This window comes from Trypanosoma melophagium (assembly GCF_022059095.1).
Source record: "Trypanosoma melophagium isolate St. Kilda chromosome Unknown ctg4segment1, whole genome shotgun sequence".
Classification (NCBI taxonomy): domain Eukaryota; phylum Euglenozoa; class Kinetoplastea; order Trypanosomatida; family Trypanosomatidae; genus Trypanosoma; species Trypanosoma melophagium.
Window position 1 is genome coordinate 240001 of NW_027125179.1, and position 25329 is coordinate 265329.

A 25329-nucleotide genomic window follows, 5' to 3' on the forward strand; every position below is an offset into this window, starting at 1 on the left:
AAAGAAAGAAAGAGAGAAATAAAGAGAAATAAACAAATAAACAAAGGAATAGGATATATATATATATATATATATATATATTGATAAATAGATGGATGGCTATCACAACAAATAATTGTGTAGCGTCAAGGGTAAAGGAGTAAGAATAGTAGTAATAGTAATAATAATCATCACAAAGGAAATAGAAAAATAAGAAAAGTAAGAAAATAAAAGATGAATAGGACTCACAAAGAAATAAAAAGGAGAAAAAAGAAAAAAAAAACCGCGCAGTGCCTTCCTTACTTCTCATCCATGTGTCTTTTTTCTCCTTTTCGTTTTTTCATATCCATACGGGTTTAAAAGCCCAATATTGGAAGTAAAGTTAATGAGAAAAGGAAAAATAAAATAAAATAACACTGAAGAAGTTTGGAATAGTCTTCACAAAACACAGACATGAAACACCTATTAAGGTTTTTTATTTTAATTTTTTTCTTTTCTTTTTGTGTGTTCTTTTCTATTTTCATTCCTTTCTTTTTCTTATCTGTTTTTTTATTCTTCTCGTTCTTCTTGTCTGTCGATGTATTAACCCATAGAAAAACAACAACCACAATCACAACCAACACAATCACAACAATGACAATAACAACAACGCACATTCACGAATAGATATGTAGTAAATAAATAAATAAGCATCCTCTTCTTCTTCTTTATGTGACTCCATCACAGCAAGCGGAGTGCGTCTCACTCTCTTCTGTTTTCCCTTTTTTATCTTATTTCAGATAATAATAATAAAAAAGAACGAGTCCAATAGCAGTAACAGGAACAATAACAATAGCAATAATAGCAAATGTAAAAGTATAGAGAAGGGGAAGGAAGAAGAGAAACGAAAAGAATAAAAATGAAGAGTAACAAAAAAAAAAAGAAAAAAAAATGTTTTTACGCGAGAACAGAATATACGTTTATAAAGAAAAACAACAACAATATATATATGCCATTGTTTCTAATACTAGCAACATATAAATTCTATTTTCTTTTCTATTTCTCTTCTTCTCTCTTCTCTTATTCTTGCTATTATATGTTGCTATTACTATTGCTACTACTACTACTACTACTATAATAATTATTACTACTGTTGCTGTTGCTACGTTGCCGTTATCGTTGTGCGTCATATCTTTTCTTTCTCTCTTTCCAATGTTCTTCCTCTTCACTATTCTCTCTCTCTCTTTCACACTTCTTCCTCTTCATTCTTTTCTTTTCGTTTCTTTCTGTCTTTTTAAACCTTCTTTACGACCTGCACAACATCCTCATCCTCCAGTACGTGATCCTTCCCCACCCGCTGCGGCTGGTGCTTCACACTCGATCCCCACACCCACGCGTATTTAAAACTCTTCATCATCTGCCGGTGCAGCCGCACGCAGAAACGCTCCACCGTGGGTGGCGGTAGTTTTTTCAATATCACCGGTTCATCATAATCCGGCATTTGTCCACGTGGTTTTGTGTAGAGACGCACAAAGTGCAGATGATCCCAAATACACTCCAGCAATCCATCGAGATTCCATCCATGATGGGCACTGATGGGGCAGTTGTGGGGAAGTCTGGCAACAATGTCAAGTTCCTCTATACTGATCTGATCAATCTTATTCAGTACATAGATGCAGGGAATGTAAATGCGATTCCCCTCAATAACATCAATGAGTTCATCTGCTGTGTAATCCCCACGCAGCATAACATCCGCATTACTCATTCTATACTCAGCGAGAATAGCCTTAATCGTCTCATGATCCATTTGTGTAAGTGGGCAGGTGGAGGCGATGCTAATTCCACCACGATCCTTCTTACGAATCTCAATATTCGGCGGTTCCTTATTAAGACGAATCCCAAATCCATCCAACTCCCGCTCAATGATAAGTTTATGCTGCAATGGCTTCGCAATATCAAGTACAATGAGAATAAGGGAACACGTGCGGGCCACAGCAATTACTTGACGACCACGACCTTTTCCATCTTTTGCACCTTCAATAATACCGGGCAGATCCAACATTTGCAGCTTCGCCCCGCGATAACGCACCACACCGGGAACACACGTCAATGTCGTAAACTCATACGCCGCCACCTCCGAGTGTGTAGAGGTGAGTTTTGTGAGAAGTGTGGACTTTCCAACGGAGGGAAATCCGATAAACCCCACACGGGCATCACCGGTCTTTTGCACATCGAATCCCTCGCCTTTACCGCCGCCCTTTTTGGACTCGGAGGCGATGAGTTCCCGTTTTAATTGGGCAAGACGTGCCTTTAATTGACACAGGTGGGCCATGGTGGCTTTGTTCTTCTGCGTTCGGGCGATCTCCGCCTCAATGTCGTTTATCTTCTGGAGGTTAGACATGACGGCGGCTGTTTAAATACGAGTAATAATAATAATAGTAATAATAATAATAATAATAATAATAATAATAATAATAATAATAATAATAATAAGTGTTGAGAAGGGTGGGGGGAATGGTGTTCGCTGGTGTTTGTGCTCAGGGTGTGGTAGAGTGAGGGTGGGTGGGTTTATATCATAATAAGGAATTTAAATAAATAAATAAAGAGAAAGCGAAGAAGAAAAGAAAAGATAGATACATATATAGGTGGAGATATATAGATAGACAGATAGATAGATAAGAGTTTAAATAAGGGCAAAAACAACAACAAAGATATATAAAAAAGAGAAAGGCCTATGTGTTTCTCTTTTGGAGTCATGAACGGAGAAATGTCTGTTATATATAAAAATGCAAAACAAAATAAAAAGCAAATGGATAAGGCAAAGACATTTAAACAAAAACAAATACAGAGATAAAGAGAAAGAGAGATAGGGAGTAAAAAAAGACAGAAAAAAAAAAGAAACAAAGAGAAGAATTAACATTTTTTCTATTCACATATATTTTTATTTTTGTTTTTTTTTCCCTCCTTTCTTTTCCTTTTCTTCTTTATTCTTTTACTCCCTTCTGTGTTTTTTTCCTTCTCCTTCCTCCTCAACGTCATAACTTGTCATGAATGGCAACTTTTGTCATTTGCAGTGTACGAATAAGGGACTTTAATGCAGCAACGGCAGATGTATTCGCACGCCCATTATTTAAAACAGACGCATGTTCCTCATCTACATATTGTTGTTGGTGTGGGAGTATTCCCTCTGTCTCATTAATTATATCACTTTCCCGTACCGCTATAAGATGATCAATAAATATCTCTGTCAAACCCATAAAAGATCGTAAACGTCTTTGCAAGACATCCCGTATATTGCGTTGTCGTGATTCCTTACGTCTTATCACTTCCGCTTGTTGTTGTTCTTGTTGTAATTGTTGTGATTTTGCTCTCCAATTTTTCCCAGCAACTTCTCTACTGATACTTCCCCCACTACTTCGAGTCTCTGATTGTACTACTCTTGACTTTTTACTACTGTTGATGCTGTTATTATTCTTCTTTTTCTTCCTTTTGCTATTCCCTCCCCTCTCTTCCTCTTTACAGTTTATCGGACTCTTCTTCTGCTTTTTATTCTTATTCTTCTTATCAGTATCGATATTATCATCATCATCATCTACTGCACTCTCACTTGTATTCTCCACAGACATAGGCCGCCTTCTTGACATTCCATCTCTTCTTCTTATTTCCATCTCAATAGTGCTATTATCACTATTACGATCCCTCCCCTCTGCGGCTGCGGCTGCCAACATGTACTGTTCCACTTCCTCCAACTGCCGTACCATTCCATACACTTGTTGTCGTGCCCGCCCAAACACCGGCGTTAACATCGCTGCAAAGCGACAATGCTCAAGAAAGACGGCGTGATCGCGGGTAAAGTTCTCCAATTGTTGATATCTATATAACACACCAGACTCAAAGCGAAGACTCTGACGGTACTCACGGGCGTAGCCAGCGATGAGAAACCACATGTGTTGGGCAACAGCCCCAAATACAGCACGAGTGACATTGCAGAAGAAAAACGCCTCTGATACGCCAGATTTGATACCAATAAACCAAACACGCGTAACGAGTTGCATCACACTCGTCCAGAAAAGTAAAGTACTGAAGAGATCGCCGTAAACGGCAATAGCGTTTTTAGGGAGTAGCCAAAACTCCTCACGTGGGGTGTTGTGGACAATTGTGAGTTGAGAGATAAAGTCAAATGGATTATCTGGTAAAGATAATGTTAATAGATCCCGTTGTTTCTCTTTCTTTCCTTGTTGTTCTTCTTCATTACAGTACCCCTCATTTACCTTTTCTTCTTCTTCTTCCTCATCATCACTTTTTATTCCCATGGCATCACCAGCCATTGATGGAGAACGTCGTGTTCTTCGTCGAAATGCCGTATCGCGAAATAGCAGTCCACCACTACTACTAATATCCATACCAATATCCATATTACTTTTCACTTCATCCTCCATTAAATATACACCATCCTGCATACTTTCTTCATTTTCACTATCCCCATCAGGAATTGAGAGGGCAAGTTGTATATGCAGAAGTGTATCTCCTCCGTACAAGACGGATGATTCCCACTCCTCTACAAATGCTCTGTTAAGAATCCTAAAGGTAGAATAAGCACTAAATTGATTCTCTTCAATAGACTCTTTTGTGAGTCGTTGCCATAATCCAGTGAGTCTATCTGCCACAGAACCTCTTTGCATAAGACAGACATCTAATAACTGTTGCATTAATCGATAAAGAGTTCCATAAGGACCTAATAGCATTACTTGAAGTGCCTTATGTGTGAGATAACTTGCAGTATAACGGCCTAACCTGAGATAATAACTTGAACAGTGTAAAAGTTTCTTCATTTGCTCTTCTGTCATATTTATAGTAACGAATGATGCTTTACCAGATGTAATTGAATTATCTTTATAAGACGTAAGTACTTCTTCATCCATAGTTGGATTAGTCCACCATACATTACTAATACACCTTTTCGTACTATCGTTATTATTATTATTATTATTATTATTATTATTATTATTATTATTATTATTATTATTATTATTATTATTATTATTATTATTATTATTATTACTGTTTTTGTTGTCATCAAGCGTATCAACGTCTTCGCCCATACTATAGAGAGCTTCTCTCGCTAAAGCAATACACTTTTTCTGATATGCCTCACTTGAGACATTGGAACCCCGCACACATATCTCCTGTGCATCCATCTTTGCTAATACAGATTTCATCACACTTATATCACTCACATGAGGTCCTGCACGTTTCATTAAATACTCTTCATCATTGATATCCGCTACAACACACATTTCCGGTGCATGTATAAATTCACATGGCTCTTCAGCACCAACAACAACAGCAGCAGCAGCAGAACTAACATGTTTTCCTCTACGAGAAGCGTTCAGCTGCAAAGAAGAAGAACCTAGCGTCTTACTCATACTAACACAACTCTGTTGTTCTTGTAGTTGTTGTGTAATAGGATGAGATTGTGAGAGTTGGGGTACTGCACTTAACGCATTTTCATTCTTTTCCGATAAACTTTCATTCACCATATTAAAACGGGCTAAGGTAAACTTAGTACGACTCGCAATAATAGTATTTCTCTCTATGTGCGGCGGTAGGGATGGTAATTGTAAAAGTGGTTTAACAAATTTACCAAAAGGCGTTTTGCGTCCATCATCTGTATCCTTTTCTTCTTCTTTTTCCTCTTCTTCATTATCCCCTTTATGAGACCCTTTTTCTTCTTGTTGTTTCATCTCTGTTAAGGGGTTCAATGTAGAACGGTATAACTCCTGCAAATCATCCACACATCTAGATAATGCTGCTGCTCTTTCAAGCTTAAGAGAAAGTCGTCGTGCTTTCCAGTGTTGTAATTGTCGTTGTGCTTTTCTACGAAGAATATCTCGTTCATACTCTAATTTAAGTGCTGTACGCGATTTTAACTCTTCCGCCTCTTCTTCATTGATCACTTGAGCCACTTGCGCTAATTCCTCTGACACTGCCTCATGCCACGCTGTTGTGGCTCGTGATAGTGGTGACAACGTAGTAGATCCATATTTAGATTTTCCCCCTACTGCCGATAATGTGGCCGTTGGTGTTATAGTGACAGTAGTGGATAATGTGGTTGATGGTGCTATCGGTGTTATTTTTGTATTTCCTCCTGTTCTTTTTTTTCTTGTTGTTCTTCTTGTTGTTGTTGTTGCTGCTGTTGTTGCTAGTAATACTGGTACCATTGCTGTTGTTCCGCTTTGTATTAATGCTCCATTCCCATCAGTAGAGGATGTATTTATTTGAATTTTATCTTCTCCCCCTTCTAATAGTTCGGTCACCTCTGTTACGATTGGAAGTGATAGGGGATTACATGTACTATTTACATCCTCCTCCATTATTGCCATTATTGTTTCTTTTTCTTTTTCTTCTACTTCTTTTTCTCGTTGATTTTCTTCTTCTGTTTCTTCACTAGCAGATAATAACATACGATTACACACGCCATAAAAGTTCCGCCAGTAGGAAAGTGTACCCGTCTCCTCTAGTAAATCTACTTCTGGTGCATGCAGAGACAATAATACCGATGATGATGATAATGATGATGAAATTGTGGGTGAATGAAGTAACGCGTTAGTAAAATCCGATAGAATCCAATTAATTTTCATCGCATCATCCATTTGATCATGTAATGCCGCTGCGGTATCTACATCCTCTGTTTGACTCTTTAATCGCACTTGATCCTTCTTTGCACAGAACATTACATGCTGGGCAGCCGCACGGAGAACACGCAGACTCACACCAGCGTGAAGTATATTCTCTGCAGCTTCTGTAGAAATAAAACTTGGCAGACGTTGTGCAGATGTATCTACGCGAAAACCAGAATCCGTTGTACCATGCGAAGGTAGAATGAAAAATTCATCATACGGGTCCTGTAATTCACCACGACGAAGCCATACACTCATCATATGATGTAAAGGATTTAAAACAGCTAGAAATAATTCACCAATCACATCGAATTTCCCTTCTTTATTAGTATTATTATTATTATTATTATTATTATTATTATTATTATTATTATTATTATTATATGCAGATGTTATACGCCTTGTCATGGAATGTGCCTCATTCCATGGATGATTTGCACTTCTGTGTGTATAACGTGTATATAATGAGGAAAGAATTGTCGCTGAGGATAATTCCCGTAATACAATAGAAGGTGACCATCCTGTTTCCGTACTCACAAGAAATATATCACTTAGAGCTGTAATATCTTCTGCTATATATCGTAAGTGTTGTTGGGATTCTAACAATTCACGAAACGTTACACAGTGTGGACCACCTGGGCGATTAGAAATATCGGATACACGTCGTAATAGTAATAAGAGCACTCGACGTAGTCCTTCAATAGCACATTTTCCATATTGACCAAGTGATGCCCGCCATTCCACCCGCTCCGATACTTCACATAAATACTGTAATCGTAAAAAGAGTGTTCCACTCTGGCAACTCCATTCCAACATGGTTATAACTCCTCTGGTGTACTGTGTATCATCATCGGTTTCTACTTTTTCTCGCTCCCTTAAAGCCATATGAATGCTATTTTTACACTTTCCTTTATTATTCGTCTTATGTTTGCCGTTTATTACAAGAAACTCTGGGCTTACGCTAATACCGATAGGCTGCATAACCGATAAAACACCATATCCATCAGGGCGATGAAAACCATACGGTGGTTTATTTGGAGATGAAAGTGAACTCAAAGAAGAACAAGAAGCAGCAGCACCACCACTACTACTACTTTCATTATTTCCATAGTCTAATCGTAATAATAGATATGGATCTTGTTGACCAACTATACTGCGATGAAGTGCAACAAGGAGAAGCGAACAAAAAGGTAAACTGGATGAATATTCCTCTTTAAAAATAGAGAAAAGAGGACGTGAGAATGTGGATTTTTTAAATGATGAAACCACAGACGTTTCTTCTTTTTCTTTTTTATCCTTCTCATCCTCATCCTCTTCTTCTTTTGCAGGACTAGATTCAAGACGTTTTCTGGCAAAGAGATGTCGTACTTCCATACTTTCCTGTGCAGACCAATACGAACACATACCTCCAATGGAATCCCCTTTTGAGGAACCCGTACTACTCTTTGACCATGCAGCCCCTCTAAGACTATAACTATTATTATTATTATTATTATTATTATTATTATTATTATTATTATTATTGTTATTATTAGTACTATTGGATGTTGTGGTAGTCAGAGCGGCGGCTGTATCACCATTAATATCAACATAAGAAGCTAAAACAGATGGCGTACGGAGTGATGTACGTACACCAAATGAAAAAGAATTATATTCTGCTGCACCTGCAGTAAGTGCGGCATTAATAACGGGATCGGGATCACACGACCACCGCATAGTTCGCTGCAGTACAGCTGAACGTTCCACTATTGCCGTAATAGATGGTGATAACCAACAACGTGGCATAATTGGTGGTTTCTGCCATATGGGGGCAGCGGCAATACTAGTACGAAGTATGATATACAACATTTGTTCAATTTCTGACAATTCCAGTGCATGATCATCTGTTTTATCTATATGATGTATGTGGGTTGCTTTACCACTTGTGATATCAGGAGCAATAGCTCTGCATAGAAGTTCTAACATGGCGGCATGTGTCTCTGTAACTTGCCGTATATTCTCTTTAGCGTTATGAAACATCTCACGCATCTGACTTCGTCGTGCGCCATTTGAGAAGGAAACTCTATTAGAAGGATCAAAGAAAGCATTTAAAACATCACGTCTTCTTTTTCTACGCAATTTCGTGGGATTGTGGAAACCTCTTATTGTATTAGTAGTATCATTATTATTATTATTATTATTATTATTATTATTATTATTATTAGTAGTAGTAGTAGTAGTAGTATGGGATTGAGACATACCAGGAACATGTGTAAATAGATTTGTCTCTCCCGGTAATTTCATATAATCTGCGGAGGGATAAGGGTGCGATTTATGGTACGTTAAGGAGTTGGATAACTCTAATAACAGTTCTACCAATGAAGATGTACTGTTGCTATCCCCAGTACCACTACCACTACTGCAGAGAGATCTATGAACGGCTGTTCCTGCAGATGATTCCATTGTTTGTTTGTTATTGTTATCTCTAACTCAGAAAACAATAAATAAACAAACAAAGATAGATTCTAAGAAAAAAAATGATAATAATACTATTCTGCAACAACACAAAAATGTGGCTTAACGTGAGTATTGATAAACACACACTAATAGGAAAAAAAAAGAAAAAATAAAAAACAATTACTTATACTTGCATACCTGTATACGAAGGTAATAGTAATATTATCATTTCAATCAAGAACATTTTTTTAAACTCTTTTTTTTCCCCCATCATTTCACCACTTTCCCCTTTATTACACCCCTTTCTTTTTTTTTCCCTCTTCTTTCTTTTGGGGGTTTCTTCTTCTTGTTATTGCTCTTCTTACTGTTTCCGCATATTCTCTTCATGATTGCAAAAAAAAAAAAAAAAACAATAACAATAGCAATAAGAAAAAAGTTAAACACATCAGGGATGTGTGGAAAGCAAGGTAAGAAACTCTTCACTGTTTAGCACATTTGTTCCGCCAATCGCGGCCCGCACACCACCAGAAGGAAGATTGTTCGCTGCCGATCCCGTATACGCCGTTCCGGTGTTAATAGCATTAACTAACGCCGCCTCTTCATATGTAAATCCACCACACATAAACGTTGTCACATATTTCGGTTTAAAATTTGATGAAGATGATGAAGACAACTGCGATGCATTAGTGGAATAGGAATAAAATCCGCCTCCTCCTGTTGGAGAAGAGGAAGGCAGAGTTAAATACGGGTATTGATCTAATGGAAGTCGCCCACTAAAGAGTTGTAAAAGCGTTCGCTTTAATGCTGGTTCATGTTGCGTGTATATATTCCCTACATCCACAAAGGTTTTCACAATAGATGCCATAACGCCTGTAGCACCAAAGAGTTCATCGGTAGATTTATCACTACGGTATTGTTGGAGTTTACGTAAACAATTCACATAGTGTGGACCAAGTTTTTCTAATACCTCAGCTACAAGGGAAGTTTGATTTGTCTTCTCATAACGCAAATGATAAATAAGACATAGACGAAAGAGATCACTCGTCTCTACAACATATCCTGCACCATTATTACTACTACCTTTCTCATATTTTGTCACAAATTCCTGTAATCGATTCCAGTGATCACTTGCATTAGGTGAAGCAACCATATCTTGTTCCAGTAATGAGATATCTAGCAATCCACGTTTTTTAATAATAGATGAGAGGTATGAAACCACTGTAGCATGTTTTGTCACAGATCCTGTTAAACTCTTTGTTTGTGGAAGTCTTTGCATAAATTCTTTAATTTCCTCCATAGTTGCCGTAGAACGATCGATATTTAGCGTAGACTTACACTTATCCACATACGCCTTTACATTATTACAAAGTTCCCCCCAATTAGCAAACATATTGGCCGCAAAAAACGCATCATCTTGTTGAGAAAAAACATACTCCCTTTCCTCTCCTGTCCCTTCAGGAAGTTGTAAACGATTGTGCACTAATCCAATATATTCATGCAACATTGCCTGATACACCCACGGTGTTAACAAGGGCGTCAGGGTATCACTACTACGATCGAGTATCAACAAGACACTATCTCTATTCTTATAATCATACAACTCCGCATTTCTTGCGAGAATATCCCCAAGCTCCGTAGCCACACGTCGTGCAAACGCACTATTTTGATCAAATCGCACTAATGGTTTACGCCGCAATGCCACAAATGTCGCCGCCACGCCTTCAGCCACCCGCTGCACCGCGACTGCACTGAGAAACGCCGGTAATAAAACACGTGCAGGAGCGGCAGGCACAAACGCATCGCCATTCACCGCCGTGAAATCACAGAAAACTTCACCAACGCGATTCACAAGACTTTCAACATCGGCGCGGGCGAGACGATCGAGTAATTCCGTCCCTGCGGCCGTACTGAAGTGAATCGCATAACTTTCATACTTGGGATGACGGAGTTCCTGAGAGGCCGCCTCTACACTTGATAACTGCGGGCGAATGAAGATAATACAACGCATGTTCTTCATACATTTCCGCTGCTGATGATCATCCACACGACATACGAGAAAGACACCCTTTTTAAGGAGCATAGACTGTGAATATGCCATGGAAATAATATTAAGTGTTGCCTCATCGACAAGGAGAATCTTCATGGTGTTATCTGCTGGAAGCATGTGTTCGACATACTCGGAGACAATTTGAAAGAAGTTTGGTGGTCCATTCGACATGATTTCTTTTTACTTTTTACTTTTTGTTTTCTTTTGTAAAACTCGTCTGTGGTTACACTTATTCCCCTAGAACTCCAACTATCACTAATACTTCTCTGATAATAATAATAATAATAATAATAATAATAATAATAATAATAATAATAATAATAATAATAATAATAATAATAACCTTTGACGCACTTTTTTTCCGGCTTTCAGTTTCTTCTAAATGCGTGTGCTGGTCGAATACTGACTTCGAGACGGCTACAGTAAAAGGTGACGTATATACACAATTATAAACACACACACACACACACAGAGACACGGAGAGATGATGTAAAAAATAAAAAAAGAAAGGAGAAAAAGGGTATCGTTTTCATGGAGTTTCAGTACCATGAGTGTAAAATAAAACAAAAAGGAAAAAAAAAACACTTAAAATAACAAAGACTCATAGATGAACAAAATACAACAAAAAAACAAAAATATATAAAAACAAATAAAACTAAACAAATCAACTTCGTATGCTTATAAAAACCACTATCTATAGTTCTATCATTATCAGTTCGATGGAAATAACACCTTAACTTTCCTTTTTCTTCTCCTTATTCCCCCATCTCACCACAAAACAAGTACAGAAGAACAACAAGGACAAACGAAAAAGAAAACGGTGTCTATATTCTGTTATTCTCCATCCAAGATGGATTCACGCAATTTGCTGAGAGAAATAAGTTCTGTAGAGGAACTAGACTCATCAGCTTTAGAATCTCTGTTATCACAACACCTCTGTGGGGACCAATTAACCTCAGTAACAAGGTCCATTCGTGAATTTATGGCTGCATCCTGCAAAGACCCATGACTGTTTTCTCTGTCTTCATTCGTGGCAGCAGCAGCATCAAAGTTTAAATCAACACTTTCATCTCTTAATGGTGACTGCGGTGGGGGCAGTAATCTCTGCATCGTAATACATTTATGCAACCACTCCACTGACACACACGGAATGTCCCGCTCAATCGCCTGTTTCCACAATTCACATACAACACTTTCCATCGAAACAGCAACAGCAATCTCACTTGGGATATTTCCATACCCGCTCATGTATGTATCATCATAGACAAGAAGGTTCGTCTTTGCGGTTAACTGCGGTGAATAAGTTCCACCAAAGAATTGCATCACCGCCACCACATTTGCCTCCAGTGCTGTTGGCACCAATACTGTTGTGAAGTGAAATGCTTCTAACAGTGATGGATCATACACCGCGTGGGGAAACTTCACCGGCACCATATGACCCGCCGCCACACTCGCACGAATCCAACTCGTACGCACAATAGGAATACGCAAACCACGCAGTTCTTCTTCACAGGCGAGAGATCCTCGCAGTTCCTCCAATGAGGCAACCGCCACAAGACCAAACGTTACTGCAGCTTCAAGTCTTGATACGATTCGACCACCACATGCAGCGACAAGTACGCGAACATCTTGCGGTACATTCGATGCGGCAAGAAAGACATGACCTCTAAACATTTCTTCACAGCACGTGCACTGGAAACTCACCCCCTTTCTTCGATTTTTCCTGCGGCTTCCTTGTAGCTATTTGTTATTTTATGTGACACGTTCCTTTTTTCCCCCCTTTTGAAACCCCCCACCCCGTAACCTCTAACCATGTGTGGGGCAAGAGAAGCAAAAAGAAAACAAGCAAAAGTAGAAATTATGAAAAGCAAAAAAACAAAAAACAAACAAAGGGATCGCACCCCCACAAGAGTAAAGAATACTCAAAACAAACCAGTCACCTCGACACAACCTTTTTCTTTCGCTTCACTTTCGCTTTGACTATCACATTTACTCTCTTTTATATCGTTTTCCCAACATGCTTCGCTTGCTTACTTCATTTATTTCCAGGGAACCAACAGTATTATGTTGGAAGGGCGTGACCCTGTAACCATTCTTTTTCACTGTTTCTGTTTTACTGCATTTTAAATAGTTAGAATTAAAAGAAGAAAGCGCACGAGTTCAAAAACCAAAAACTGTTTCGTTTCCTCAGCCTTTCGTCCGCCCAGTGTTTCTTTTGTTTTTAGCAGCCTTTATGAAAGGTATGCGGAGTCATCCATCGCTGCTCCTTTCTTTCTCAAAAACATGGTTTAATATATATAAATTCAGCAAGAAAGAGAAAAGGAAACAGGAAGAAGACTGTTGTTAAGGGAACACCCCATTTTATTTTTTTTCATCCTTTTTTTTGTTCGTTCAGTAGCAGAATAAATTTTGATATATTCCTAAAGATATTCACGCACATCAGTACCCTCTCAAGACCACTCCAGCACTGATCTTGACTAAGACAACACTACAAAAAAATATACACAAATATAAATAGATGGAAACATGCATACGTGTATATTTGTATATATCAATCCACTTATAAATATGTATATATAGTTCCCGCACGTTTTGTACACTTTATTTTCTTCTTCCCACCCATCTAAATTGACTCATTCACTCACAGTTGAATAAGGCAAAAAAAGGCATTAATACTATTCAATTTGCTGATACGGGCAGAGAATCAGGGCTATTACCACACAACACAGAGGCAAACACACGGCAAGCTCACTCCCCACCGAGTTTCCGTTTTTTCTTTTTTTTTCTTTTCTATATATCGCAACATATGGATCCCCCTCCTTCTTCTCCCATACTCTCTACGGGGCCATTGCGTTGTTGTTCGTGCCGTTCTGGTCCGCAGCGTGCATGGCAGCGTACAACTCCGGCGCAGAGTGCTGCAGTCCCTCCGGGACTTCAGCGAAGCACACGAAGAGTGTCGTCACGGCGCTTTCCACAGCGAAGAGGAAGTTAACATGCAGCACGAGAGCGACAAGAAAAGCGAGCACGCCGAGTGCAACAGAGCCATATATGAGGTGAACCACAATGCCAATTAATGCGGAGACACTGAGGGCAAGAAGACTCACCGTGGAACCGATGAGTGCATCGTTAAAGTAGGCGGCAAAGAAGCACTGCTTGCACAACTGCCACGTTCGCTTGGCAGCCTCAACGTAGCCACAGCCGTAGACCGCAACATGAACGAAGGCGTAGGTGTTGAAGTACTCCATCGCTGACTCCAGGCAAGAAATCAAGCAGAGAGCGATACACCGTACGAAATCATTTTCGGTATTGCTGGTGGTCTCCGCTATCCAACGGATGGTACGGACGAAGGCAACAATGAGAGAGCCAAAGCAGATAGAACCAAAACTGGTTGTCACCGCACGCTTGAACGAGGCAAGTGTTGGGTTTTTGGGCATCTGACCCTCACCAGCAAAATACCACGTAGCGGTCACGCCCGCCGTTGTTACATGCATTACATTGGATCCCACCTGGGCCGCCCAAAAAAAGAAAAGCACAAATAACACCATCAGCAATCCATCTCCCGCATTACCTTCGCCACTGCTTAGACGATTCAATACAGGAAAAACTGAATAGCCCCAGAAGTACACGTACACAATGGAGACGATACCCAAACCAACAGTAAATACAAAAATGGCTTTGTACCGCATCAAAATACCCGAAGAGGCCTTCAACAATTCGGCTGAGAATGGAATACGGTCTCGCACAAGGTATAGCCAAAGAGCCTGAATTCCACACATAATGAGCAAAAGAACACCGGCGAAAACAACACCCGTGATAAAGCATAGTACCGCAGCAGCCAATGCCAGCACAGCCGTTATCGCATTTGCAATGAATATCAACTGACGCGGAAAGTAACTCAGGAGAACCAAAGAAGCACATGCCCCAACCACGGAAATCAGAAAAATTACAGTAAGGAAAAGAAAAAGACCACCAGTGTCCAAAACTGATGTGTCAGGGTTCACTACCGCTGTACTGTTCACAGACGGGTCATATGTGGCGAGATTGACGGATCCCCACACCAGCGTCGTGACAAGTGTGGCAAGGAAGAGCAATGCGGCCCAGAGGTCCTGGTAACCCTGTACAATAAAGCGACCCAAACGCGGGTTTCCAGGTGTTTCTTCGGGGAAAAGAGGCACGCCGGCCACAGCTTCCCCGTACCAGTTATTACCGGCATGTGGTGAGTTATATATCTCTGCCTGGGGAATTTCATCCACATTGTAGGTCTTATATTTACTGGCCTTGAGACCCTGGTCCATCATATACCCTTCTTGATTGTGTTTGTTCTGTCTCCCTTATTATTCCTACGATTCAGTTAACTATTCCTCTGTGTGTATCTCTTCTTTATTGCGTGTTCCAAGAAAAATGCAAAATGCAAGTTTATTTCGCTCTCTCTTTCGTGGTGCAAAGTACTCCCCTATCAGAAAAAACAAAAAGCAATCTATATACAAGAGAAGCAAACAATGTACATCCAGTGGAGCTCACTTCAAGTTTAGCAGTAAACAGCTACAAGATATCATCAAGTTATATGCAGTTACATAAATAATGCCTCTGTGCGGATGCATCCCCTAGTTCCCAACGTCTTCACACCACGACAGCTCCTCCCCCACCTCCTCATCTGAGGTGCTCCGAACCAACGCCACTGCCTCTCGTCCTCGCTTCCGCCGTTGTGCACGTGATGCATTGCCAGTTGCACCCTCATGCGTTGCCACGGCGGTGCTCGTTTCCGACGGGACACAAGTGTTGTACACCAGGCTCGCAGCACGTCGCCTCCTTTGCACGGATGCGCAAAATGCTGCAGCCTCACCGTAGTAGTTCACCTGTGGATTACCGAAAAGAACAGCCGCAAGGCTGTAAACGTCCTTCAAGGAGCGTGTCACCAGCAGCGCCGCAGAAGCTAATGGGTGCAGGCACCCCTCGTGTGATTTTCGTCCAGGAGAGGGTACAGAAACAAGGTTCTGCTGAAGCACCCCAACACTGCCGCCGTATGTGCAGCAAAACGGCAGTTGTGTAGGCGAAAGTACATTTCTTGCAAAGGAGCGAAACTGCTGCTGCAAACGCGCAAGCCCACGTGGGGTCGCCGACAAGGACAGCCAAACCCCATAGAAGAGAATAATGGATGTTCGGCCTTTCGCCACATGCTTCGCATGCAATGCACCAAACACAGCGGGATCAACCGGCTGGTGACTGCCTTCGCCAAAGCAACAGGTCATGTCGAGGAAGAGGCTCTGATGCGGTAGTAGAAACCGCTCCAGCAAGGGCACCCGCTGCTTCTCTCCCCACAGCAACGCCACCTCCCGCATCGAGAGAGAGATGGCATCCGCCTGAGCAAGCGGCGAGCGATGCCGGTTAATCTGCCAATTGGCCAACGTCGACAACTCGGACGTGTCACGGGGATCAATGGCTGCAACAACCCAAAGATCCATCGCGCCCTCAAACTCGTGTCGCAGCCATCTTCGAAGTTGTGCTCGATCGGTGCACGCCTGACGCAGTCGAGCCGCTGCCACCTCTCTCACACGATATGTCGCGCAAACGTCGGAGGACGACGCATTTCCCACCCCAAAAGAGACAGGGACAATAATAGCAACAACAGAAGGGACAACAGCAGGAACGCCAATAAAGGCTAACAGTGACACCTTCAGCCGTTCCAATCGCACGGTCACGTCGGGGATATCTTCGTACACGACAGCCTCCATGCGGTCGCAGCCAGGCGATGCTTCAAAAATAGAGAACAGTACAGAGCAAGAAAACAAAAACAGAGGAAAAAAAAGGCGAAATAAGGAAAATAACAATGCAAACACATAGTAAGCATACCATCTGCCTTCCCCACAATAATAATACCTGATGGGGACACCCCCTCCTCTTCCCTATACCGGCACCATTGAAAATATACTCACACCCGTTTCGGTGCGTCAGTCTTGCGGACGCCTGACGCTGGAGAAATGATTCCCTGAGTGTCCTGAAGGTGGTGGAGGAGTTGGAAGTCGAAGAGAACGGCTGCTGGCGATGTCCTCTTCGTTGCGTGATTGCCTGCGTGTGGCAGCGAACAGCGGATTTCTAATCCTCACCTCTGTTCTGTGATCCTGTGAGACTGTCTCCCTGTACTTTTTAGAAATTCGTTTGCGATGTCCTCAATCTGACGGTACCTCTCCACCTCGCCGCGGCGCCACCCCTCCCGCTCGGCAGTGTACCCCTCCGCAATTCTCAACATCTCCTTGTGCTGTGCCACCAGTGCTTCACACCTCTGCGTCCAGCCCTCTGCCTCACGAAACCGCTGGATCTCATCATCGCGGGACGCCTCTATGGCGGGAATGTCCTCATTTAACGACGCAGTATCCCGTGGTTGGTCATTATGCTCATGCGGCGCTGGGGTGGCACCATGCGAAATGGCTCCGCGGCTGTTCGAGAGCGCTCTCCGTGTCAGTGTATACTGCACGGCGGTGTGAAACTCCTCCGTGAAGCCATCATCTGCGGAGAAGGGGCAGCTGCGGCGGTCATAAACTGCCCGCTGCATTGGGATCGGCAAGACATCACACAGATCTCTATAATTTCGAGAGTCGTTTCTAACTATCTGCGAGGTGTGTCTTCCAAACAGTATCTGTCGCCAGGCATTCTCCAATTCCACGGGAAAGGAATAAGAAGAGGCGTTGCCTGACGAAGTAGCAACTGAAGAGCCCACCAGACCCACCCCGTATATACCGTCATCTGCATTCTGTGCATCCTTCAACAATTGATTAGGGGCTCGCTGCGTCGAATTCCTCACATCCCCCCCTGGAATAGTACACGGCGGACCATCGCAAGACGCCAGCCGAGACTGCATCACAGTCTCTGAAGAACCGTTATCGGTTTCTATGGTAGCAAGGAAAGAGGAAGAAGACAGCTCTGTGGTTGGCATTGCATACGTGGGATACTCATTCTGGTTGTCCCCGGCCCCGTGCAACTCCCTGGTGGGGCTATCCTGGGTCAGCCTGCCTTCTCTGTTTACAAAGACCGTACGACGCAAACGCAGCTGCAGGTGTAAACGCGCGCACTGAAACACCTGTATGGCCTCTGTGTAATCCATTGGTTGTACCCCATTGATTTCAACAATCTCATCCCCCTTCTGTAGCTTTGAGGCTACAGCAGACGTAATTTCACCAACCTTCAGGGAAGGCTACGGCCACACATGAGAAAGCCCCAAGAAGAGGACCTGTCCGGACGTGAAAGAAGCACTGATACAAATTTGACATCCACAACCGTAAGTCGGTCAGACGATCGGGACCTGCGCCCGCCCGGTGATTGCGGAAGCAAAGAGGCCTCAACTGCTGGATCGACAAGATCCATAGCGAGGAACTCGCTTGTAGCAGCACCGAACATTTCTTTCTCCTCATACTTTGCCCTTTTCATCTCCTTGAAGGAAAAAAAAAAACTCTGCTACACCAGTGAGGCTACTTTGAGATGCGCGCCTGTCTCAGTTTATGACACCTTCACAAGAGACCAATGGCGAGTCAAAAAGGAAGGGGTGAAGTCACACAATGGGCACTACAAGAAATTTGTAGGGTTGAGAGGGAACACGCACACACAGACAATCCCCCCCAACCGACATACAGAAATAGAGATATAGAAATACATGTATATATATATATACAGATTGCGTATTGTCCTTGATTAAGGGACCTATCCCTCCGGCTTAAACCAAATATAATCAAAAACACCAAGGGAGAAGCAATGAAGGGAAAGGGTTCCTTCATAATTCAAAACAAATGCGGCACATCCTCCGCGGGGCGTCGTTGATGTTTCTTTTTGTTGTGAAATTTTACTGTGGACTAAGATTAGTCATTTTAGACAGTTCCCCGTAGTGATTCGTGGCAGCATGGCGCCACCTAGTAGCCTTCGTCTGTAGAAGCAGTGTCGTCAAACAGTGGGCAGTACGTTTGCGACAGACTAGGCATACCTCTGGGCAAAGTCGTTGCATCAAAGTGCTCCATTCGTACGACAGTGCTGTTTCTCTTATCATTTCCCTCTTGATCGTTTGCTATTCCTACCCCAAAGTGCCGCGATAAAGAATCCGCTGGATTCATTTCGCCCTTCAGGTAGTAAAAGATAACCTCAATGTCGTAATCGTACCAGAGATTGTAGGTGGTCTCGAAGAGCTTGTTTAACGAGAAGCCCCTGCCAATGCCGCCAAAGCCGTTTAGGCGTTTCTGTGCAGCCGCAATCGCGTAGTGATCCGTCACCACCGCGATGCGCATACCAGGTCTCAGCGTTCCCTCCTTGTGCAATAACAAAAGCAAAGCCTGAACTGCCCTCGGTTCCGCGTGAGCCGAATGCCGTGCCCTGAAGAGGCCGGTAGCGTTGTGTACCGGGATAGAGGCACGTAGTCCACGGATGTCGCGTAGTGCGCGATCCTCCGGGTCTTCCACAAACACGTCCTCGTTTTCTTCGTCTTCCTCTTCTTCATCTTCAACGCCATAGGCGTCATCGTACAAACGGTCGTGGTTGCCTCCGTCGCCTCCACCTGTTGGTTGTCCCTTGTAAAAAGGAAGCTGGTGGTGGGTGACAAAGCGCTGCTGGAACGTGGTGACTTCGCCCGTGAACTGAAAGTGCACCACGGCTCCCCATCCTTCGCGGGAGGCATCCGTATAGGCAACGATATCGTACGAGCCGTCGTTGTAATCAACATGCCGTGGTGGGTCAATGCGCCACCATTGGTTCTTGATCAGTTCATTCGAGATGCGGCTCAATTCATCGGTCACCTTCGGATGAATGTACGGCACCGGTGCGTCCCAGTCCGCACCACCGGAGACCTGTCGGTAGAAATATCTGTAGGTCCGCAAGAGTCGAAACATCTTTGCCGGGTTCAGGCGCGTCGTGTGAATCGCATAACACACCAAGGACACCACAGAAACGAACGTCCGTATGGAGTGCTGCCGGTCTGGTGCCGAACTCAGCATCAACTTCGCGACCGTCTTGACTGAGTTTCGTACCACCCTCTCGGTTCCGTTCCACATGTACTCTTCGCCAAGAAATACGTTGTTCTGCTCAGCGAGACGTAATAATTTCTCCTCCGTATACTGAAGTAGTTCCTCGCGGTCCGGCGAGGTCAGCAGGTTTGCAGCACGAATGCGCAGCAACACCTGCCGTACCGCGCTCACAAACTCCTCCTCCTGTCCCTCCTTGGCCGCAATCAAAATATTATCAATCATCGTATGTATAATGACGGGGGTATCAATGTCGACAAGCACCCACGTGGTCGCCTGGCCCACTGCCACGCTCCACCGCGCGCCGGTGGGCAGCGTGCACAAACGGTAGTAACTGCCACCACACCGGAACACAAACTTGTTGCGCAGTGCCGCTGGAAGTGGGATCGCATCGTAGAATGCCTCAAAGTCAAGTTGCAACATGTACTTGGCATAACGCAGTGATTGCCGTCTCTCAAGCCGCGTCGGGTAGTTTACTTGTGGCATGTCCGCCTTGGCCATGACAGCGTTTAGGTGAGGTTCCGTGCTGAGTCGTCTGCGTCCCTTCATCTCCGGGACGGTGAACACATTGACACCGTAGTAGCCCGTCGGGATCATGCCAGTGCGGTTGTCGAAATGAGCGATCGGCTGGCCGTGTTCGTCACGGCACAGTTCGAACTTGCCCATGCTCACGGCTTTCTGGAGGTCCTCCTTCGTCATCTTGGTCGTCTTGATGGTGCGTGAGGTCTGCACGAGGTGCGGTATAGGGTATGGGTCAGGCGAGGCATCAACCGTGATGTAGCGGTATGCTTCTTCTAGAAACGCTTTCGTGTGTGGGTGGGCAGTCGCCATCTGCCGCACCGCCTCCGTGTCGAGTGGAGTGGTATGCTTGAGGTGCAGGGGCCACTCCTTTACATTGTCACCCGCGACGTCCACAGCTACGTCGCTTGCGTCTGGTGCTTGCTGTTGCCGTTTGAGATCCAGCATCAGCCGGTACACGTCACGGTCGCAAATACCCAGGTCTGCTGCCTTGGGTGCCTTCACTCCGAGGTATTTGGCGCTGACAAGAGGTGGTGCTCCTCGACGTTGGCCTGTGTTTGCGCGACGTCCATAGTTGTCTGCTGGCCACGTCCGAGATAGATGTTGAGCGTCGAGTCCTGGGTGTGGCCCGTCATGCGCCGCAGCTCCTCCATTGTCATGCCCAGCTTGGCGCAGTACCTGATCGCGCCCTTGCGCACTGACGGCAGTGCCATTGTCGGATCGATGGACTTGAGTACGTTGGACACCATCCTGCGCACCATGCTGGAGTCTTCGCTTGTGAAGAGCCGAGACCCCTTCTTCTTGATTCTGTTCAGGTGCTTGAACAGGATGAGCGCTTCGTCCTCGGCGAGCGTGGTCATCACCTCGTAGGGGGTCCGAAAGTGGGACGCCTTGCCGCGGGCCATCCACACCAGAACTGGGTAGCGCTGTGGGACGCCCTCGGCGTTCGACACCACGCGCAGCTGCGGTAGCGGATTCCTGTTTTTTCTGTTGTTGTTGTTGTTGTTGTTGCTGTTGTCGCCGTCGTCGCTGGTCGGCAGCCGCAGAAATAGCTTTACATCTTGCTTCAGTAGGGTAGTGATATCGCCCGCTCGGGCCGCGCAGTTCCACATAAGGGCGAGGAAAAGTGCCGCCAGCGGGGAGAAGTGACTTTGTCGCAAGAGCATCGCCCTCGCTTTGCAGTAGTTCTCGGCGGAGAGTGGTGTCGGCGCCTTGGTGGGCTGCATCTGCTTGAACCGACGCACGCAGGCCACCGCCGACCGCCATTCCACGTCGTTGCTTAGGTTGATACCCTCCCTCACGTTTGTGTAAAGGGGGAGATCCTGCAGGGCACCAGCAATCTGCGCCATGCTGCTGTGTATCGTCGACCACGTAGCGTGACCGTCCTTGTACAACCGAAACACAAATTCCAGTATCGCCGAGGCGAGGCTGTGGTACCGCAGGAGATCGTCCGGCATTGCCTGTAGGTCGCGCAGCCAGTTTAAGTGGCGCTGGCGCGTCTGTTGCGTCTTGCTCCTCCATGTCACCTCGTGGATGTGCTTTGGCTTCTCTGGAAAGATTATCCATTTTCTTGGGCAGAGCTGGCTCTTTCCGAGGCACGCCCTGCCCGGCACGTTTAAACAAGGGACCGTGACGCTACGGAGCACTTGCCCCGGCATGTCACACAGTGCCTGGTCGATCTCGTCCGCGTTGCTGTCGTTCAGGCGGCGTTGGTGCGGGAATATCCGGCGTTCGTCGCCGTTTTTCTCTCCCGCGTCGTCTTGCGCCTCCGTCGTAGCGATATCATCGACATCGATCCCATCGGCTTTATGATATCTTGCCTCAACGTCCTCAGCGTCCAAGTCTAGCTCAATGTGTCGTCGAGTGGCCACCTTTTTCTTGTTCGTTTTCTTGTGCTTCTTCGCCGGCTGGTTGTCGACAGCCATACTGCTCTGCTGCTTACTTGCCGTCCGCTTGGCGGTTCGCCCGGACCCCATGTCCGCCAACGCCCCGTAGGTGCGCCAGCGTGAGGGAAGATAGACGCCCCATAACGCCTGCGACGCATCCTCTGTCAGCGAGAATTCCCACGATCCGTCTGCCTCAGAGGAGGCGGTCTCCTCGTCCGCGTTCGGCGTCTTCTTCTTTGTGCCCTTATTCTTTTCGGGGTAGTGGCGGCATAGGGCTGCGCCCAGGCGGAAGGCGTAGTTGGTCTGGTTGAACTGCAGCGTGGTGGGCATGCCAAGCCCCTCCTGCCCGCGGACGTAGAGCGCTGCCAGCGAGTTGCGAGCCTCCTTCGTCTCGAGCAGGTGCGGCGTCGACGGCACCAGAATTAACCCGTGGGCTCTCAGATTGCCGTCCGTCTTGTTTGAGCGCTTCTGCTGGGCCCGTGGACGATCGTCGTTGAACTGAAGGGAAAAATAGGGCAGCTGTAATGCGCTAAAGACGGTAGATAGGTCAAACTCGGTCAAATTCTCCAAATGGTGTTTGGTGCGAAAATTGGTGATCGACTGGGGTCTTAGCTCCTTATCATCGCCCTTGCCAACCGAGATGAGCGCGAGGCCGGACAGAATGTAAGTAACCTTGCGACGCTGATTCACTTCCCAGTTGAGTTGCGCGCGAAGCAGCGCGCGACGTGCCTGGCACGCAATCGACCGCCGCTTGGGTTCAGCGGGAAACTTGGTTTCCGCTCTTACTGTCTCCACAACTCCCAGTTCTGTCACGTCTTCCTCTTCTCCTTCTCGCGATGACCCTTCAACCTCACCCTGGGGTTGGGACCACTCCATGGGCTCCATCGTCTCCTCGTTCGCAGTGGTCAATCGCACCGCGCTGTCATCCGCTTCCTCCTCGTTTACATTGGTCCCTCTTAGACGTCGTTGCTGTGATGGTGGTGAGGCGCCTGCCCCTCCGTAAAGCAACGTTCCCTCATCACGATGTCGCGTTGGGTTCTTCTTCAGCTGATGCGTGTGTCGCTGTTGATGTTGCTGTTGCAGCCACTTATTCATGGTGGCGTGAAAAATGAGTTGACGTTCGTCGTCAGTTTGTAGCTCAAGAAGACATTTGAGTCTCGACAAGAAAAAACGCGCGTGCCGGCGGCTTCTCGCAGTGGCGCAACACTGCGTCGAATAAACGTCTGACCATCTTGGTCAGACCTGGCGTAATGCGGACATTCACGTTAACCGCAAACGCAAAAAAACATATGGACATGAAAATGCCACAATCTTCGCTGAAACGCACTTGTCGTGGGGTTGGGACAAATTCGACCGTGATGCTGTCATCGAACGGTCTGAAGGCACGCCGTACGTCCCGCTCCACTGGCGGTGACGGTGCCGAGTCGTAAACACGGAGCACGTACTTTTGACGTTGTTGACTTCCCAGTTGCTTACTGTGTATGTTGTTTGATGTTGCTGTTATGGAGGATAATGAAAATACCCCCGCGATCCAATGGGATCGTGTAAAGAGCGGGATGTAGATCAATCCGGTAGTGTTTTGGCTGTAGTGCTTGTCACTTACAGCTTCTTCTTCTCCTCCGTCGTGGCGCCCCTCGCCTCTTGTTGCACCTGCCATCCTCTTCTTTTGCATTGCCGCCATGTCTGCCATACGTTTCAGGACTTGAATCGAGCAGTCATCGATTTCGCCCACTTCCATGCATGGAAGGGCAGACTTGGGAGGCATGTACAACCCGTAGATGAGGTCGAGGTCAGAGTTCGTGGTTTTTCCCTTAATCATGGTGCCGCCACTCAATACTACGCTCTTGAGTGGCGAGCACCGCTTCAGTTTTTTGTGCACTTCATTGTCTCGTGTGTGTTGTACATTTCTTCGCCGTGGTCTTCAGCTTCGCCACCGCACATTGGGTAGTTATAACCACCCCCGCGTCCAACACGGCGTCCACCGCGCTGGGCATTTCCACCAACTCGGCCTCGGCGGTTGCTTCCGCTGCTCCTTCCAGCGTAGGTGCCACTTCCGTTGTTGGCAGAAGAAAATCTTTGCACCGCGGATTGGAGATTTTGTATCTGTTTCTGCAGTTGGTCAAATCTATCCTTGACCGGTGCTCCGTCCCAGTATCCCACTTGATTATTGTTTCCATCAAATACCGGTATGCAGGGCTCACCTCCGCTCAGGACATTGGTTGCAGGAGGAGATTGGGCAAAAAAGGCGCGGCTTTTCGGGTAAAGGAACTGTAGTGCTTCCATGGTTGTAGCCCCTGTATCTGCCGGTCGTTTAACTTCTACAGCTTCCTCCATCATGCAACGGTTCTGGGTGTCCATTTGTTTTCCCGGAAAGAGAGGGAATATAAGGTTGCCGGAGGCGACGGCTGTTGACATGGAATCCTGTATAAGCTCATTTGCATTCTGATATACCCACCAATTGTGCGTAGCGAGGCGCTCCCAGCGGACATGTTGAGTAGCATGTCGGCCAGCATAATGTGCGGATGGCTCGATCCGCTGTACAGGAGCGTCATGAGAAGGAAACTCACCTCTTGTAAAAATGGACTGTTAGATTTCATCCTTTCTACGAACGCCTGCTGTAACAAGGCCCGTATCTCTGGTTTTTTCGCACGGGCTTTTAAAACGTCGCGCCGTTCAATATATTTGTCAGCTAGTTGTCTCCACGGATGTGTTTTATATAGGCTGTCGCGTTGCAATGTGGTGAGTATTTCTGCACTGAACCCGCTGGAGTCAGCTGGTGGTTGTACGACGCGCTACTCCGTGTTCGG

At 45.2% G+C, this 25329-nt stretch overlaps 8 protein-coding genes across 9 annotated transcripts; all 8 read right to left on the reverse strand.

Annotated features, from left to right (window-relative positions):
- Positions 1-1252: 1252 nt before the first annotated feature.
- LSM04_001607 (TGS protein) lies at positions 1253-2359 on the reverse strand (the record flags this gene model as incomplete). The annotated part of the gene is made up of 1 exon (XM_067338977.1): positions 1253-2359. One exon carries the CDS (start codon positions 2357-2359, stop codon positions 1253-1255), a length of 1107 nt encoding a protein of 368 aa, XP_067187738.1.
- Positions 2360-2993: 634 nt separating this feature from the next.
- Positions 2994-9080, reverse strand: LSM04_007519 (Gamma tubulin complex component protein; the record flags this gene model as incomplete). Its single annotated transcript, XM_067338978.1, has 1 exon — positions 2994-9080. One exon carries the CDS (start codon positions 9078-9080, stop codon positions 2994-2996), a length of 6087 nt encoding a protein of 2028 aa, XP_067187985.1.
- Positions 9081-9519: 439 nt separating this feature from the next.
- LSM04_001180 (Sec1-like protein) lies at positions 9520-11292 on the reverse strand (the record flags this gene model as incomplete). Its single annotated transcript, XM_067338979.1, has 1 exon — positions 9520-11292. One exon carries the CDS (start codon positions 11290-11292, stop codon positions 9520-9522), a length of 1773 nt encoding a protein of 590 aa, XP_067187722.1.
- Positions 11293-11955: 663 nt separating this feature from the next.
- LSM04_008731 (BRCT domain) lies at positions 11956-12795 on the reverse strand (the record flags this gene model as incomplete). Its single annotated transcript, XM_067338980.1, has 1 exon — positions 11956-12795. The coding sequence occupies one exon, from the start codon at positions 12793-12795 to the stop codon at positions 11956-11958; it is 840 nt and encodes a 279-aa protein (XP_067188051.1).
- A 1163-nt stretch (positions 12796-13958) lies between these two features.
- LSM04_001747 (Choline transporter-like) lies at positions 13959-15419 on the reverse strand (the record flags this gene model as incomplete). Its single annotated transcript, XM_067338981.1, has 1 exon — positions 13959-15419. One exon carries the CDS (start codon positions 15417-15419, stop codon positions 13959-13961), a length of 1461 nt encoding a protein of 486 aa, XP_067187746.1.
- Positions 15420-15725: 306 nt separating this feature from the next.
- LSM04_008784 (uncharacterized protein) lies at positions 15726-16853 on the reverse strand (the record flags this gene model as incomplete). Its single annotated transcript, XM_067338982.1, has 1 exon — positions 15726-16853. The coding sequence occupies one exon, from the start codon at positions 16851-16853 to the stop codon at positions 15726-15728; it is 1128 nt and encodes a 375-aa protein (XP_067188052.1).
- Positions 16854-17069: 216 nt separating this feature from the next.
- Positions 17070-18220, reverse strand: LSM04_007452 (uncharacterized protein; the record flags this gene model as incomplete). 2 transcript variants are annotated; one of them, XM_067338983.1, is made up of 2 exons in its annotated part: positions 17070-17227; positions 17299-18220. In XM_067338983.1, 2 exons carry the CDS (start codon positions 18218-18220, stop codon positions 17070-17072), a joined length of 1080 nt encoding a protein of 359 aa, XP_067187982.1. The 2 variants fall into 2 exon arrangements, with proteins under 2 accessions (XP_067187982.1, XP_067187983.1); XM_067338984.1 differs by having other exon boundaries at positions 17222-17547; positions 17589-17655.
- An 80-nt stretch (positions 18221-18300) lies between these two features.
- On the reverse strand, positions 18301-18513 carry LSM04_002039 (uncharacterized protein; the record flags this gene model as incomplete). The annotated part of the gene is made up of 1 exon (XM_067338986.1): positions 18301-18513. One exon carries the CDS (start codon positions 18511-18513, stop codon positions 18301-18303), a length of 213 nt encoding a protein of 70 aa, XP_067187767.1.
- Positions 18514-25329: the final 6816 nt, after the last annotated feature.